At 38.2% G+C, this 17,757-nt stretch overlaps 1 protein-coding gene across 3 annotated transcripts in view; it reads left to right on the top strand.

Annotated features, from left to right (window-relative positions):
* The window catches only part of LOC150077873 (WD repeat-containing protein 91), a 217,373-nt gene that overhangs the window by 151,518 nt on the left and 48,098 nt on the right, over nucleotides 1-17,757 (top strand). For all 3 annotated transcript variants that reach the window (XM_090384218.1, XM_090384217.1, XM_090384216.1), the window contains exon 14: nucleotides 10,616-10,724. In XM_090384218.1, coding sequence (XP_090240344.1) covers nucleotides 10,616-10,724 — 109 coding nt within the window. The remainder of the gene's footprint in view (nucleotides 1-10,615; nucleotides 10,725-17,757) is intronic.

Genomic DNA, 17,757 nt, shown 5'->3' with positions numbered 1-17,757 from the left:
ACATTACGCTTGATATCCCATCATCAATATCATTCATAAACACTGAAAACAACAACGGACCCAACACTGAACCCTGAGGAACTCCACTAATAACATTAGTCCATGATTAGCAGTGTCCATTAATTACCACTCTGTGTTCTCCCCCTCAACCACCCCCTTTATCCATAGCAGCAATTTGCCTCCAATGACACACTGCTCCAATTTGTGCAGCAGTCTTCCATGTGCAACAGTATCAAAAGCCTTCTAAGATCCAAGTATATAATATCAAAGTTATTCCCTGCATCCGGTTCTTTTGTGACTGCATCATAGTATCCATAAAATTGGTCAGGCAAGACTTCTCCTTAACAAAACCATGCTGTGTCCGAGCTATAACTGAATTCTTGTCTAGATGATCCTGCAGGGCTTCTTTAACCAGTGCCTCCATTAATTTTAAAGGAACAGAAGTTAAACTCACAGGTCTATAATTATTTGTGTCAGCCTTTGATCCTCCCTTGTGAATTGGGGTCACATTTGCACATCTCCAGTCCATGGGTACCTCCCCTGAGTCCAAGGAAGCTCTCATAATTATGGCTAAGGGTTTGCTTACTTCCTTTGCTGCCTCCTTTAATATAACTGGATAGATCCCATCCACCCCAGGTGCCTTTCTTGTGTTTATCTTCAACAATTTCTCCTCCACTTTACTCTCAGTTATTACAAGATTCTTTAACTTACTGCTAGAGTTGAATACACCTCTGGCATTCCCCTCGCTGAATAACTCCTCATGTGTGAATGTTGATGCAAAATATTCATTTAGTTTGTTAGCTACCTGAGCAGGATCCTCAACTGTTGAACCATCAACATCCAGTGGACCAATCTGATTCATCCCTTTCCTTCTTGAGTTTAAATAGGTAAAGAACTCTTTTCTGTTTTTCTTTGCATCCTTTGCCAAGGATTTCTCATAATCTGCCTTTGCCTGCCTAATCTCCTTCGTGACTTGGTTACAGACCAACTTATATCTATCATAGGCTTCCATGTCACCCATTAATTTGTATGTATCCCATGCATTTTTCTCCTCTGCCATATGTCTCATTAGTTCATCTGACAACCATTTAGGCCTGAACCTTGAACAATATTTCTTGGTTTGTATGTAAAGCCTGGTAGCTTCCATGATTAGTTCCTTGAATGTTTCCCATTTTGAAGCCGACCGGGTTAGCCGAGTGGGTAAAGTACCTGCCCGGCAACCCAAAGGTCGCGGGTTCGATTCCCGCCTCGGGCTTGGATCAAAGTACTGCAAAAACCTTGGGAGGTGCAATATGGCCACAGAAGCCGATGCGCCAACAACTACCAAATCAAAAAAAAAAAAAAAAAATCCCATTTTGAATTTGCTGTTGGTAACATCATCAGTTGGTCCCACTGTATAGAATTTAAATACTGTCTCAGACCATCATAGTCGCCTTTATGAAAGCAAAAACCCTTCCCTTTACCTCTGATGGTAGTTATCTCCTTGAGTAAATCCCACTTCAGCACGCTGTGATCACTGCCACCTAGTGGTTCCTTTATCTGCAGATTCTTAATGCATGAAGAATCACTATTGATAATCAGATCAAGAGCATTACTCCCTCTAGTTGCCTCCTGAACATGCTGATGTAGAAAACAATCATCCAATAAATCCACAAAAGCCTTGCTAGTGTGTGAGTGACCAGCCCCCAAATTCCAGTCAATATCTGGGAAATTAAAATCCCCCATTATAAGACTCTCTGATTTACTGGCCCACCCTATTTCTCTGTACAGTTTCTTATTGTACTCATCAGAGTCATTAGGCCTATAGCACACTCCTACTCTCAATTTTGATCTCCCAATGCTTACGTCACACCAAACTGACTCGACACTGCACTGTCCAGCGATGTCGACTGGCTTCACTTCCTTGGATTTTGTGTTTCTTAACTAATAGCATAACCCCTCCTCCCTTGCTATCCTTTCTGTAGACATTGTACTCCCCAAATTCCAGTTCTGCATTCCTTATATCTGTGTGACACCACATCTCTGAAATTTCAACAATATCTACCTTTGATGTTTTGAGCAATACCTCAAATTCATTTACTAAACTCCTAGCATTGGTGTACATGCAAGTATACATGCACCTGCTGTTCCTCTTAGCCACCCTAACACAACCCATGTGTTCACTTGTACCCCCATGATTCCCAGCAGTCTCTGAAATATCCTGCATCTTATTTTCCAGGCTGCTGCTCATACCAATAGAAGGAGTGCAGGAATCACTTTCTCTTCTGCCAGTGGCTACTGTTAATCTATTAGTCCTTGTATCCCCCCAAATCTAGCAGTTTTCCGACCCACCTAACACTGCCTCGATAGCATCAGCAAACATTCTTGCACCCTTTCTATTTAAGTGTATCCCATCCCTGTAGAAGCAATCTCTCCTATTAACAAGTACAGACCAGGCTGAAAAAAATTCTACCCCTTGAGCCCTGCACAATCTTTCCAGGGCCGAATTGATCGACAGGGCTCTCATCATATACTCCCTCCTATCGTGTCTGGGCAGAATTGCAGACACTTTCAAATTCAACCCTAATTCACGGCTTTTTTTCATCAGTGACCTGTACTTGTTAAGTAATTCCACCGGTCTCCTACTCTTAATATCATTAGTGCCAACGTGTACAACTATATCACCTTTTGTGCCCTTAAAAGATGATATCCGCTCTACAACGTCATCAACCTTTGCCCCTGCAGACATACCCTGGTCCTGTTCCACCTATCCTTTTTACAAAGCATGTTTCCAGTTTCCCTGACAATAGAGTCACCAACAACTACTAGTTCCTTTGGGACTAGCGCATTCTGCCTTGGGGGTTGCAGCTGTGTTGCGCGATGACCAAGTGCAAGCTCTGGCATTGGTGTGGGCAGCTGAGAGCTTGGTGGGCCCCTCACTTGTAATCCTTCGAGGGCATCCACCCTGTCCTTCAAGCTCTCATATAGGCCCATAACAACGCTGAGTTGTCGCCTGATTTCCTTACACTCCTTGGATCGTGCACATACAAAGACATCCCCCATGGCAGTATCATGTCCCATACCTGACTGCTCCGCAAACATCAAGCAAATAGTGCATCTTAAAAGGCTGTGATTCAGAGGGCAACTGCCCCCCTCAGTTCTCCCCTGAGCCACAGCATTCCCATTAGCTTGAGCCTTTTGCTTTGCTACTCTGGTTTGAGTCATGATTTCGATTTACTTTCAATAAAATTTCAATTTCAGTACAAAATTAAATCCTAAACTTGTATCCCAACACAGTTTTAACGCTATATATATTTATGTTTCAGTAAAGAGTGTTATCTACGAAATATTTATGTTTCAGTAACGAGTGTTATCTACGAAATATTTACGTTTCAGTAACGAGTGTTATCTACGAAATCCCTTTATATAACTTCCATATCAAGTTATGTATTAATTATTTATTGTTACTAATTATTTATGTTACGTAACCTACGTGGTTATATGTATAGTTAAAATTACAATTTAATTGCCAATGAAGTTCGACAAGATTAATAGATTTTACTGATTAATTTTCCCGTAATAATGGCGGCTCTTTATGAACGGTAAACATGTGGATTTGATACCCTTTCCGATACTAAGTAATACCTACAAAATCTCTATCTAAGTTACTTTAAACTTAAGTACTGTAAATAGGAATATAAAGCTTCTCTAGGAAATAAGTTAATATGTCAATTTAAACTAATAAAGCAAAAAATAAATCAGAAAAAACTTCTCTGTTCCAAGAGCAGCAGAAAGGCACGTCCGCACCGGCAACCCTCGTCCTCAGACTCGTCCTGAAGTTGCAGCATCTGGAGATTAGGCACCTGCGAGGTGATCTGATTTAGGTGTGTAAGGCCTTGATTGGTTTAAGAAGGCTAATGGGATACTTCCTTTTGCTCAGATTAAGAACCTGAGGGGCATAGATTCATATTGAGGAAAGACAGTTGTAGAATAGATACGCGGCAGTGTGCCTATAGCCAGCAGGTAGTTGATTCCTGGAACAGAATTCCATATGTTGTTGTGGAAGTTGATCGCTTAAATAAATTTAAGGCTTGAACTAGACAAACATTTGGAGTGGATGGATGAGTGAAATGGTTACTTTTTTTTTTTTTTTTGGCTGATGCTTTTCAGGGTATCTCAAAAATATTGGTATAAACGTTTAGGGAAGGTAGGTAACATCTAAAGGGAATGTGAATCGCATCGGAACCCAAACAGAAAGTAGTAGCAGAAGCACAAGAAGCAGAAATGACACAAGACAGTAATTAGTGGCAAACATTTATTTGACATAATATTAACAATGGAGTATGAGATGGATGCATATCATAATGTTACAACAGATACTCGAAGGTTCCACCATGAGATGCGATCCATGCGTGACACCAATGCAGAATGGATTGGCGGACATGGTCGAACACACTTGGAGTTTCTTTGACAGTAGCAGCAATGCAGACGAGTCTCACCACAAGATCCATTTCTGTCTCCACAGGCGATTTATACACGATAGATTTGAGGGCCCCCACAGAAAGAAATAAAGGCTCGATAAATCAGGTGAGCTTGGGGGCCAGGCAACGGGTCCACCACGGCCAATCCATCAACGCCCAAAATGCTTGTTCAAATGGTCATGAGAATACACCTTCCATAATGGGCAGGCACCCCGCCATGTTGAAACCAAATGTTGCATCCCACATTTGCTGGAACATCGTCGAGTAACCCTGGTAGAACTTGTTCAAGAAAGATCCAATATTTAGTGGAGTTAATGCGGGATGGTAACAGGTATGGGCCGACTAAGCAGTCACTGACCATACCTGCTCACACGTTTATTGCAAAGCGATGTTGTGCCGCATGGGGGGGGGCGCACACTGTGTGGGTTGGATTGTCATGAGCCCACACATGAGCATTGTGCTGATTGAATAAGCCTTCCCAAGTGAAATAAGCTTCATCTGTGAACAAAACATAGGCTGGAAAATTCAAGTCTTGAACACTTTCTTGGAGAAACCACTGTGCAAAAGCCACACGTGCAGGATGATCTTGGGGGAGCAGTAACTGAACCCTTTGGAGATGAAAGGGGAGTAAGGAATCGTCATGCCAGACACGCTGTACACTGCAACGAGACACCCCTATGGCAGAGGCAACAGCATGTTCGTGGGCTGGTAGTAGGATTATTCTGGGTGGCATTCAACACACTTTCTTCCATGGCGGGAGTTTGTGTCGAACGTGGTCTGCCTGCACTACTCCTGTTACCTCTAAATGACCCATAATCGCACAAATTTTGATGCACACACACAAACAAATGGTGGTCCGGTACATATCTGTCTGGGAAGCATTTTCCATAAATTCGTTGAGTGGCTCATCCATTGCCCTCTGCTAATCCATACACTAGGTGCATGTCAGCCAGCTCACAGTTTGTATATCGATGCATGCTCTTCGTGCAGCAAAGAAACCAGAAATTTTCCCTCTCGCAAACTGATGAACAGCGCAGTCTACCGACTTACGGTGACGTTTCTGGTTATGGGTTTCCTATGCGATTCACATTCCTTTAGATGTTACCTACCTCCCCTAAATGTTTGTACCAATATTTTTGAGACACCCTGTATAAGATTGCTTTCTTGCTTCATATGCCTTAACTAAATCAAATGCTAATGAGTATGAAAAGCCTAGTATCTTTCCACAATTAGTTCCTTGAAAGCTTCCCACCTAGAATTTTGTGTTGGTAACATCATCAGTTAGTCCCACCGTACATAATTTAAAATCTGTCTGAGACCACTGTAGTCAACTGTACGGAAGCAAAAACCCTTCTTACCACTGATGGTAATTATATCTTTAAGTAAATCCCACATCAGTACACTGTGATCACTGCCACCTATTGTTTCCTTTATCTGCAAATTCTTTATACACAAATAATCACTGCTGATAACAGATGAAGAGTATTACCCTCTGTGGTTGCCTGTTGAACATGCTGCTGCAGAAAACAGTCATCCAGTAAATCCACAAAAGTTTTGCTAGTGTGTGAGTTACCAAGCCACAAGTTCCAGTCATTATCTGGAAAATTAAAATCCCCCATTATAATACAATCTGATTTACTGGACCATTCTTTTTCTCTGTACAATTGTTCGTTGTACTCATTAGAGTGATTAGGCCTATAACACACTCCTCTCATTTTTGCTTTCCCAATGCTTATGTCACACCAAACTGACTCAATATTGCACTGTCCATCTATGTCAATTGGATGCACTTCCTTATTTTTTGTTTTTCTTAATTAACAGCATAAACCCTCTTCCCTTCCTATTCTGTCTATCCTTTTGGTACACGTACTCCCCAAATTCCATTTCTGCACTGCTTATATCTGTGTGGCACCATGTCTCTGATATCCCAACAATATCTGCCTTTGATGTCTTGACCAGCACTTCAAATTCATCAATTATTTACTATACTTCTAGCATTGGTGAACATGCAAGTATACATGCACCTATTCTTAGTTACCTTAACACAGCCCATGTATTTATTTGTTTCATGATTACTCCCACCAGCACCCTGCCTTCCATGCTGCTGCTCATTCTAATAGAAGCAGTGCAAGAATCACTTACTTACACTTCTGCCTTCTGCAATATTATTAACCTTTTAGTCTGTGAATCCCCCCCCCCAAAACTAGCAACTTTCTGACCCACCTAATGCTGCCTTGATAGCATCGCCAAACTCTCTTGCACACCTATTTAAATTTATCCCATCCCTATAGAAGCAGTCTCTCCTGTTAACAAGCACAGACCATGCTGGGAAAAATTCTTGCCTTGCATAATCCCTTCAGGGCTGAATTGATTGACAAGGCTCTCATCATATACTCCCTCCTATCATGTCTGGGCAGAATTGCAGACACTTAAATTTAACCATAACTCATGACTTTTTTTCAGCATTGACCTGTACTTGTTAAGTAAATCTGTTGATCTCCTACTCTTAATGTCATTAGTGCCAATTCTTACAACAATATCACCCTTTGTGCCCTTAAAAGATATCTGCTCTACAACGTCATCAATTTTTGCCCCTGGCAGACATACCCTGCTCATATTCCACCTATCCTTTTTACGCAATATATTACCTGTCTCCCTGACAGTAGTCATTGACAATAACTAACTCCTGTACATTCAGTGCATTCTGCCTTGGAGATTGCCACTGTGTTGCCTGATGCAGAAGAATGAGCTCGAGCTTTGAGTTGGGCTGCTGAGAGCATGATGGGTACCCACTTTAATACTTTCATGGGCATCTACCCGATTCTTCAAACTCTCATAAGTGCCTATCAGAACTGAGTTGGCACCTAATTTCTTGACACTCTCTGCATCTAGTACTCACAAAGACATCCTCCTTGTCTAGATCATGTCCTGTTCCAGACAGTTCTGCAAACATTTCACAATTTGCACTTTTTTTTTTTTTTAGGCTATGATGCGTTGGAGAATCGCTGGCCTTGGTTCTTTCCTGCATCACAGCACTCCTGCTACTTTGTGCCCCTTGCTTTGCTGCTCTAGTCTGGGGCATGATATTGAAATTAATAAGATTAATGAATTTAATTAATTATCAATACTACACTAATAGATTCCTAAATGCAGTGATTCGTATTTCGCTATCAAATTTTATGTTAGAGCTACCTACTTACCACAATTAAAAATTTGAATTCCCTACCCTCACTATACGAAAACAGTCGCCACAAGATTCGAACGAAACAATGGTTTTATGTATATTAAGTACTAACCTAAAAAAAACTATCTAAATTAAAAATAAAAATGAGTGTATCTAGAACTATAAATCTTCTTATAAAGTACAATATAATATGACAATTAAGTAAATAAAATAGCATAACACTGATTTTTTTTGGAACTTGTAATTCACAGCTGGCACTTGTAAAGCGAGTCAGCACCCTCTTTGAGAGCTAATGCTGCTCCAATCATTACTTAATATACTTAATCACATTCGTGAATAAAGTGCTTCCACCTCATGATGGTGGGACTGTAAGTAACCCTGGGTATACCTGCAGGTGCAAAGTTAGAAATACTGCACGTGCAAAGTTAGAAATACTGCACGTAGTACACTGAAGGTGACCACTGAAGTATGTAAACCAACAAAAACATTGGATAAAGTGTGGTGCTACATCAAAGTGGAAAGACAAATTCTCTCTGTCAATAGGCAGTACTAGATATCGTATAAAATACATTATGGGAATCCTATTATCTTGAAACTTGGTACTATGACGTGTTGGACGGACAACTTGTGTAATCGAGACCCACTAATATTCTGACAAATTCTAACTTATTGTGATTTTCTCTTGTAGAGAACCTCTCTCCTCATTTTGAATTGAAATCAATGGTTTGATTTTAAATCAAATTAAAATAGAATATATAGGATATTAAGAAATATTGTTTTAGAAATATTATAGATATTTTAAGTTGGGAATTCTCTTACCTGAGATTTTTCAGGAATAGCTGCATCCATGTGAGGTGTAATTAGAATAAATGGAAATAGTATTGAAAGACTTGCTTAAAGATAGATGAACCGTGTAACTGATAGCTTGCTTTCAAAGGATTGAAAAACAAGCTTTGACCCTAAATCCACGCATGGTGAATAATTGGAAGTATAAAGGGAGATAAATACCCAAAACTTGATGGGGGCTTTTCAAGAAAAACCCCCATAACTTATGCATAAAAAAAAAAAAAAAATTTCACTAAGTTAGAACTGTTCAATAGAAATGTGGAGGAATGTGATGAAATTTTAAAAATCTGCACATGTGATGCCATTAAACGCTATAGTAATTTTAGTTCCTACTTAGGGCTCATTGCACCCAGTGATTTTATTTATGCTCACCTGTTTGTCAGTTTTGTAGCTTGGAGTTTTGTTTTTGCTATTTCTGACACTTCAGCAGCAAAAAAAAAAAAAAAAAAAAAAACCGTTTTCAGTGAATTGAGGAAGTTCAGCAGTTTTCAGTTGAAATAAAAAAAATTCTTGAATAAAGAAAAATTAATTAATTTAAAATGTCATGAGCACATTCAAGAGAAATTGGTTATATAAATTCTGCCATTTTTCTTTGTTTGCTTTTTAGTTCTTCAAGAAAAATTCAATTGTGAAAAAATAACTAATTAGATGCACTTATTTTTGCAGAATGTTCAACAAGGATTGAAAAAAAAAAAAAAACATTATTACGAATAAATTTTGTTATTTTTTGTTTGTGAGTGTGCTTTTCACTTTCTCTTTAAAGTTAAAAGCCAGGTTTCATCTTATACTGTTGATAAAAATTTGACTCATCAGTTTGCCATTACCAACATGCACAGTGAGCTGCCAAAATTTGTCCCGAAACATCCATAATATGTGTGAATGGAAAACCAGCTCTAGTAATAAAAATGAAACACTAGACTTTTGCACATAAAACAGCTTCAATTGAAAATGAATAAGTGGCATAATGCCTGAAAATTTTTTTAACAATGACTCCTGCATAAAAAAACAAATGTTAAAAGCTAAGTATCCTCTTATGCCATTATTAAAAATTTGGCACATCACTTTGTTGTTGCTAAGGTGTGCTGCAAAAAAAAGCCATGAAACAGCCATAATGTGTGCAGAAGGGACAAATTGTTCAGATGACAGGAATTTGCATAATAAGCCTCGGCAGTATGCTAAGGATTGTTGAACTGGGTAACTAATTAAATTTGGAATCAGAGTTCTCTGATATTGAAGAAATGTTTGTGGCACACTTTCAAAATGTGGTTCAGGTGAACAAATTGAATTATCTGGAGAAGACAAAGCTAAGAACTTAAACATTGATGGATTTTTCCAAGCATTGGATAGCAATGAAGGAGCTTTTAGATGAGTACCTGAATACAAAGAAAGAGAGGGCTTTCTTGTTTTAACAAAGATTGGCTTCCACTGATCTTTGTTGCTATGTGAAGACCTGAAGAAGGCTAAGATGCAATCAATTCTAGATCACTTTTGCAAGGAGGATTATGCTTCCAGAAATGAACAGCCCTCAGCTTCTGGATTTCAAGTTCCTGGTATGTAGATTGAGGATTTTCAACCTTCAAGGGTGAATTGATATTGCACATTTTGTTTAAATCAATAAAATTATCATTTAACTAGTTTTATTGGTATATTTATACAAAAATAACTTGCATATTATTGTTATAACATGCGAGTCTATTGTTCCTTATCCATTGCACTTTAAAAGAACCAATTAGCAATGGATCTTGAGGGCCCTGTATACTAAGACTTGCTTATTATGCTTGACTGCTTATTATGATGTGAGATATGTTTCTATTTTATTTTATTTAATCTCAGATTAGTATATGCTGTATTTCAATTTTTATTAAAATACAAGAGGAAATAAGTTAAAGTGAATATTACATTGAGTTAATAATTAAATAATTGGTGAACGTTAATTAGTTTATTTTCATCTGCATTAATCAAAAGATAGAAAAATTCAATTAATTTTGTTAAAATATTAACATTACTTAATATACTTTAATGAATATTAAAATATATTAAGTTACATTACTTTAATGAATATTAAAACATTACATAACTCATTAAATTTATACTTGCAAACAGTCTGTATCTTTATATTTTATAGCACTGTTTTCACATAGAGCCAGAAACAACTGTTGTCAATTCTTGTGTATTTAATCACAATGGCCAGCTTCTCTTAGTTGCTTTGTCAGATGGACGGGTATCTATGTTTGGTAAGTTAGTAGTGAATTTTATCTTAATTGAGAATACGGAGGATGCGGAAAGGTCAGGGAATGACCACCGCATATCCCGGAGCAATATGGCCTTAGTTGCTAATGCTCCTAAAATCCAAAAACCAAAAAATCTTAATTGAGAAAGCAGATTTAATTTATTTTTTCAAGTATGAATTTTTCTGCTTAAATTATTTTATTTTTCATTACTTTTGTCATTAAATTTATGTTGTGAGCATGATAAACATTAATTGGTTATGATTAATGTTTGTCTTGATTCTTTGGTTCTTAGTTGTAGTCCAGCAAGACTAGAGCAGCAGAGCAATGGGCTCAAAATACACAAGCCACAGCTCAGGAGTGCTGTGGCTTGTGGGGGAGGATAACTGGAGGCAATTCTCCAATGAATCACGGCCTAATGAAATGTGCTTCTTGTGTAATGTTTGCAGGCTTTCTGGAACAGGACATGACACAGCCAAGGGGGATGTCTTTGTGTCTTCGGTAGAGAGAGAGAGAGGGGGGGGCATTAGGTGCCAAATCAGAAATCTGATGGGTGTTTATGAGAATTTTAAGAGTACCTCTCGGTTGCCCAATTCAACATAAGATACACACTAGTGTATCAGACAATACAGCAGCAATCCCCCAAGGCAGAATGTGCTGGTCCCCACAGGAGGTAGTTATTGTTGGTCACTATTGTCAGAGAAATGGTAAATATATTTTGCAAGAAGGATAGCTGGAATATGACCAGGGTATGTCTGCCAGGGCAAAAGTAGATGACTTTATTGAGCAGATATCATCATTTAAGGGCCTAAAAGTGATATTGTTGAAAACATTGCCACCAATGATATTAAGAATAGGAAATCTGAGGACTGACTTAACAAATATGGGGCAATTTTGGGAAAAAGCTGCGAGTTAGGAATGAATTTGAAAGTGTCTGCAAACCTGCCCTGAAATGATGAGAGGGAATACTTTGTTAATTAATTTGGCTCTGGAGAGAAGGCGCAAGGCTCATAGGTTAGAAGTTTTCTCACTTTGGTCTGTGCTTGTTGACAGGAATGACTGTTTTTACATGGATGAGATACAATTAAATAGAAGGGGTGCAAGAATATTTGCTCTTGTACTGAACCTCAACACAGTTCTCAGAAATGTGCAAAAAACTAGTTTATTAATTACTCAACTTACAGTAAAAGGCAAATTAATATATTCTGCCTAGATTCCTAAACCTCTTCAGTTTGGGAAACTGAAAAAAAATTTTCAGTTGCCCAAATTCATTGGGGAACTTGGAACATTTAGTGCAAAGCAGAAATTAGCTAAGAGACAAAATTAGCTATTTATAGAACAGTTTTCGATTATGTTTTATGAAGCTGAAAACTGAGTAAGAAATATGCAAATTAAGTAATAACTGAAATGCTGAAAAATAAGAATATTAAAAAAATACAACAGATGGAGTGGGGAGTACTGGCAGATTATCCTTTCGGGTATATATATATATATAAATTTTTTTTGTTAAAAAGTAATGCAATAACAAGACAACTCATGGAAACAAAGTTCTATCATGAGTACTAAGACAATTACTTTTTTGTATGCAGTTTAACACTTTCACTGCTGGCTTTTCCAGCAACCTCTTTGACCTGGGATTGTAAACCATAGGATTGAATCAGTCTGGATTGGAGAGGGCAGAGACATATTTGGGCTTTCTCCTCACTATGACTGAATTAGTTGGCCTCCAGCAAAGGTTGCTCAACAAAAAATGTCCATTTTTTTGTTCTATCAAATTGGAAGAAAAATTTCTAAAAGTAAGGTGGTTTGCTCTCCAAGTGGATTAAAAGCCAGATGCTGCCTGCATATTTGCATAATGAAGCAGTGAATGTGTTAAACTCTTTAGGAAGGAGAGGGTGTAAAAGGACGAGATTAGTGGGAGCCGGTCATGTTCAAAGCTGCTAAGTCAGCTTTTTTTATTTATTGATTTGAAATTATTGTTTTTGATTTAAATTTATTAGTATAGTATTTTTTGTGATTTTCTGATTAATTTGGTGCATTTATTTGTTACTCGGCCCTGTAACAAATGTGTGGTTTTCTATCCAGAATCTACTCTGGATAGAAAACCACAGTAGATTCTGCCAACATTGTGTCGACAGCAGTATTCGAATCTGTTGCCAGAATCATTCGAATCATTGTTTTTCGTATCGGTATAGCAGATACTGGAAGTTCTACTTAACTTGTAGCAGTGTTATGTGTCAGTGGAGGATTATAAACTATAAATTATATCACTGCTTACATGTTTTAATAATTTAACTTGTAACGTACGACAATAATAATATTAGTAGAGGCTTTAGAATTGGTGATTTGGCATAGATAGCTGGTGTGAGAGTTTGAACCACATGGGTGGCAATAGATAGCTAAATTTTTTATCTATTATAAATACTTCGATTTTACAAATGTAATGTTTTAACTTAATACATATAACCACTTAGGTTATATGTATTATGTTTTACAAACGTAACGTTATAACTTAAACTTGATGGGAGACACGAAATTAATATAACGTAATTAGGAAGGAGATAAAACTCAATACTGAAATATATATATATATATATATATATATATATAGTGTTATTACTGCATTGGAATAGAAGTTTAGTGTAATATTTTTAATTGGATTTAAATTTATATTTGAATTGTATTAAAATTGAATCGAAAGAAAAAGGCTCAAGGTAGTGGGAGTGCTGTGACTCGGGAGAACTGAAAAGGGTAGTTCTCCTCTGAATCACAGCCTTTTGAAATGTACAAATTGTTTGATGTTTGTGGAGCAATTGGGAACAAGACATGATACTGCCAAGGGGAAAAATTGCTGAGGTGCGAACTCAGTGTTGTTAATAGGGCCTTTATGAGAGCTTGAAGAACAGTGTAGATGCCCTCAAAGGGTTTAAATTGAGGGAGCCCATCAAGCTCTCAGCTACTCACATCACCTCCAGAGCTTGCATTTGAACATCAGGCAACACCGAGGCAGAATGGGCTGGTCCCACAAGAACTAGTTGTTGTCAGTGACTATTGTCAGGGAAATGGAGAATATATTGTGCAAAAAGGATAGGTGGAACAGAACCAGGGTGTGTCTGCCAGGGACAAAAGTTGATGTTATAGAGCAGATATCTTTTAAGGGCACAAAAAGGTGATATTATTGTACATGTTCGCACCAATGATATTAAGAATAGGAGAAAGGCACAATTACTTAACAAGTACAAGTCAATGTTGAAAAAAAGCCAAGAGTTAGGGTTGAATTTGAAGGTATCTGCAATTCTGCCCAGACACGACAGGAGGAAGTATATGATGAGAGTCTTGTCAATCAATATGGCTCTGGAGAGATTGTGCAAGGCTCATGGGGTAGAATTTTTCTCAGCCTGGTCTGTGCTTGTTAACAGGAGAGACTACTTCTATAGGGATTGATACATTTAAATACAAAGGATGCAAGAATATTTGCTGATGCTATCGAGGCAGTGTTAGATGGGTCGGAAAACTGCTAGCTTCAGTGGGGAATACATGAACTAATAGATTAACAGTAGCCCCTGGCAGAGGTGAAAGTGATTCTTGCACTTCTATTGGAATGAGCAGCAGCTGCCTGGAAAACAAGGTGCCAGGGATTTCAGAGACTGCTTGGAGTCATTGTGGAACAAGAAAATACATGGGCTGTGTTAAAGTAGCTAAGGCTAAGAACAGGTGCATGTATACTTGCGTGTACACCAATGCTAGGAGTGTAGTAAATACATTTGATGAATTTGAGATGCTGGTTAAAACATCAAAGGCAGATATTGTTGGGATATCAGAGACGGGTGTCATATAGATATAAGGACATTATATTATCTTCCTTCATGGATTAGGTGATCCGCCTGTTCCGATCTCTTCGAGATCGGAACAGGCCTATCTTTTCTTTGCTTTTCCTCTGTCTCTTTTTCCTTTTGCTCTATATGTGTAAGCTAATTTAGCGAATCTATTATCTTCCATTTTTTTCTACATTTTCTTTCCATCTTTGTCTATATTCTATAATTTTTTCATTAATTGAGTAAATCTTTAATTCCTTTCTAATATTTACGTTTGGTATTTTATCTAATTTTGTACATCCTTTAACATATCTTAAAAATTTCATTAGGACATAGTGTAAAAAAAATTATGGAGGTTCTAACGTCTTGAAACTTTATCAGACAGTTGAACAGACAACTTGTAGTCTTGACCAGCTAATTTTCATAGTGAAGTTGGACAAATGCTAATAATTTATTGTGATTTTTCCTTGTAGTGGATCTGCATTCCCATTATGGATTTAAAATAAACTTTGTGGATTTTTCCAAATATAGGCTATTTTTGGAATATTATATTTTAAGGCAGAAGAATTTTCTTACCTGCGGTTTTCTTCGGGAATGGCTGCATCCGGGTGAGATGTAATTCGACACAGCATAGGTTTGTTAAGGGAAGTCTTGTCTGACCAGTTTGATTGGATACTATGATGTGGTCACAAAGGAACTGGATGCAGGTAATAATTTTGATATCATATATTTGGACCTTAGAAAGGCTTTTGATACTGTTGCACATGGAAGACTGCTGCACAAATTGGAGCAGTGTGGCATTGGAGGAAAATTGAGTGGGAGAAGCCAGAGTGGTAATCAATGAACACTGCTCTTTGTGGACTAATGTTATTAGTAGAGTCCCCCAGGGTTTGGTGCTGTGCCCTTTGTTTTGTTTATTTATCAATGGTATCAATGAAGGTATATCAGGCTTAATATCCAAGTTTGCAAATGATACAAAGGTTGACTGGGTTGTTAATGACAGTAAAGATAGACTCTAGAAAAGTTAGGCAGATGGGCTGAGAAGTAGCAACTGAAGTGTAACATTGACAAATGCAAGGTACTGCATGTGGGTAGCAGTAACCCAAGAGTAATGTACCAACTGTGTGGTACTACACTTGGGGAGGTGGAGAATGAAAAATACCTGGGGGGTAATTGTGCACTCAGATATGAGGTACTCTTAGCAGTGCAGATGGGCTGCTAGAGTAGGTCATGGAGTTTTGTCAGTGATATACAGGGTGTCTCAAAAATACACAGCATAACTTCAGGAATGAGTTCTTCATATGTAGACAATAAAAATATTTTATATGAACATAGTTCCGGAAATGCTTAGTTCCTGAGTTATTAACCGGAATGCCTTATCTCTCGCAGGTGATTTCCTTCATCACAAGGTACTGACAGAATCTGATGGTTTTCCATTCCGACCATGTACTCAAATCAGGAGCAAGCGGATATGCACTTTATGTACGGTTTTGCAGACGGCAATGCTCTGGAGGCTCGTCGTTTGTACCACGAAAGGTTTCCAGAACGAAATGTCTAGACAGGAAAACATTTGAAGGTATCCTTCACCGCCTTTGTGAACATGGGACCTTTACACCTCGTGCTGCCAACAGAGGATGACCAAGATCTACGACTCATGAAGTAGAGGAGGAGGAGATTTTGGATGTTGTGCATACCACTCCTGGAATCAGCACATGCAGAATAGCAATGCAACTGGCCGTTCAACGTTCGACTGTTTGGAGAGTGTTGCGAGAACACCAACCATATCCTTACCATCTGCAATGGGTACAGGCCTTGTTACCAGCAGATTACCCTGCGTACATAAAGTGCATATCCGCTTGCTCCCGATTTGAGTACATGGTCAGAATGGAAAACCACCAGATTCTGTTAGTACCTTGTGATGAAGGAACTCACCTGCGGGAAATAAGACATTCCGGTTAATAACTCGGGAACCAAGCATTTCTGGAACTATGTTGATATAAAATATTTTTATTGTCTACATATGAGGAACTCATTCCTGAAGTTATTCCGTGTGTTTTTGACACACCCTGTATATAGGAATTTTGCTAGCAGAGACAAGGTGGTGATTATCCCTTTGTATATGGCAGTGGTCAGGCCACACACCTTGAGTACTGTGTACAGGTCTGGAGGCCTCATTTTACAAAAGAAGTAGAGTTGCCAGAACGAGTATAGAGAAGGGTAACAATATTGGTGAGCGGAACAAAGGAGTGCTCTTGCCAAGAAAATGCTTAAATGCTGCAAGTTGCAGCATCTGGAGACTAGGCACCTGCGAGGTGATCTGATTGAGGTGTACAAGGCCTTGAATGGTTTGAGCAGGCTCAATGCTAATGGTATACTTCCACTTGCTCAGATTAAGAATATGAGGGGGCATAGATTCAAATTGAGGAAAGACATTTGGTTAAATAGATGTGCCGAAGTTAATGCTGTATAAGGTTGCTTTCTTGCATCATATGCCTCAACTAATGTGAATGGGACTAAATTAATGGATGTCGGATTGTTCAAAAATAAGACTGGTCAGTTCTCAGTTCGTTGAAATTTAAGTACAGTCAGTCCTCGTTTAGCACGATAGTTGTGTTCCTAGAAACCCTCGTACAATGCAAAATCGTGCAATATAAACAACAGGCCCTGTGGGAAAAACAGGGTTAGGTGCCGACCACCCAAGATTGAACACACATTTGTAACCAAAACATTACCAAACACAATAAATAATCTTAAAAAAATACTTACATATTTTATTACAACTATTACATAATAAAATATTGCTAATGCTGGTGGTAGATGACTTTCATCAACCGGTGAAATACCACCACTTTACTTATTGGAGGCTTGAAGTGGTGAAACTCATGTTTAGTCTCTAGAGCAAAGTTTCCGGCATCCCACTCCCCCTTACTTCTCCTTCAGCCCATGCACGGTACTAAGTACTATAGGTTTTGATACCTTTCGTGTTTGGGGTTTTCATAAAAAAAAAAAATAATGCTTTTGCTTCTATCGTAAGCAAACTTGTTTTTTTGTTTGATTTTCTATCCAAACAGATGACAGCTGTTCCATCTCTTCCAATTCTTTGTGTCTTGATCAAATGGATTTTAATTACATTTTGAGTTGTTCTTGCTATGAAAGTTTTTATTTTCTCTGCATTCTTTCTAATTCTCGGCATTGCCTCATTTAGGCCTGTAGCACGTGCAATA

The sequence above is a fragment of the Mastigoproctus giganteus genome, chromosome 11, assembly GCF_048544385.1.
Source record: "Mastigoproctus giganteus isolate SK-2022 chromosome 11, ASM4854438v1, whole genome shotgun sequence".
Taxonomy (NCBI): Eukaryota; Metazoa; Arthropoda; class Arachnida; order Uropygi; family Thelyphonidae; genus Mastigoproctus; species Mastigoproctus giganteus.
Note: the sequence above shows the minus strand (reverse complement) of the source record. Positions and strands in the feature narration are given on the sequence as shown.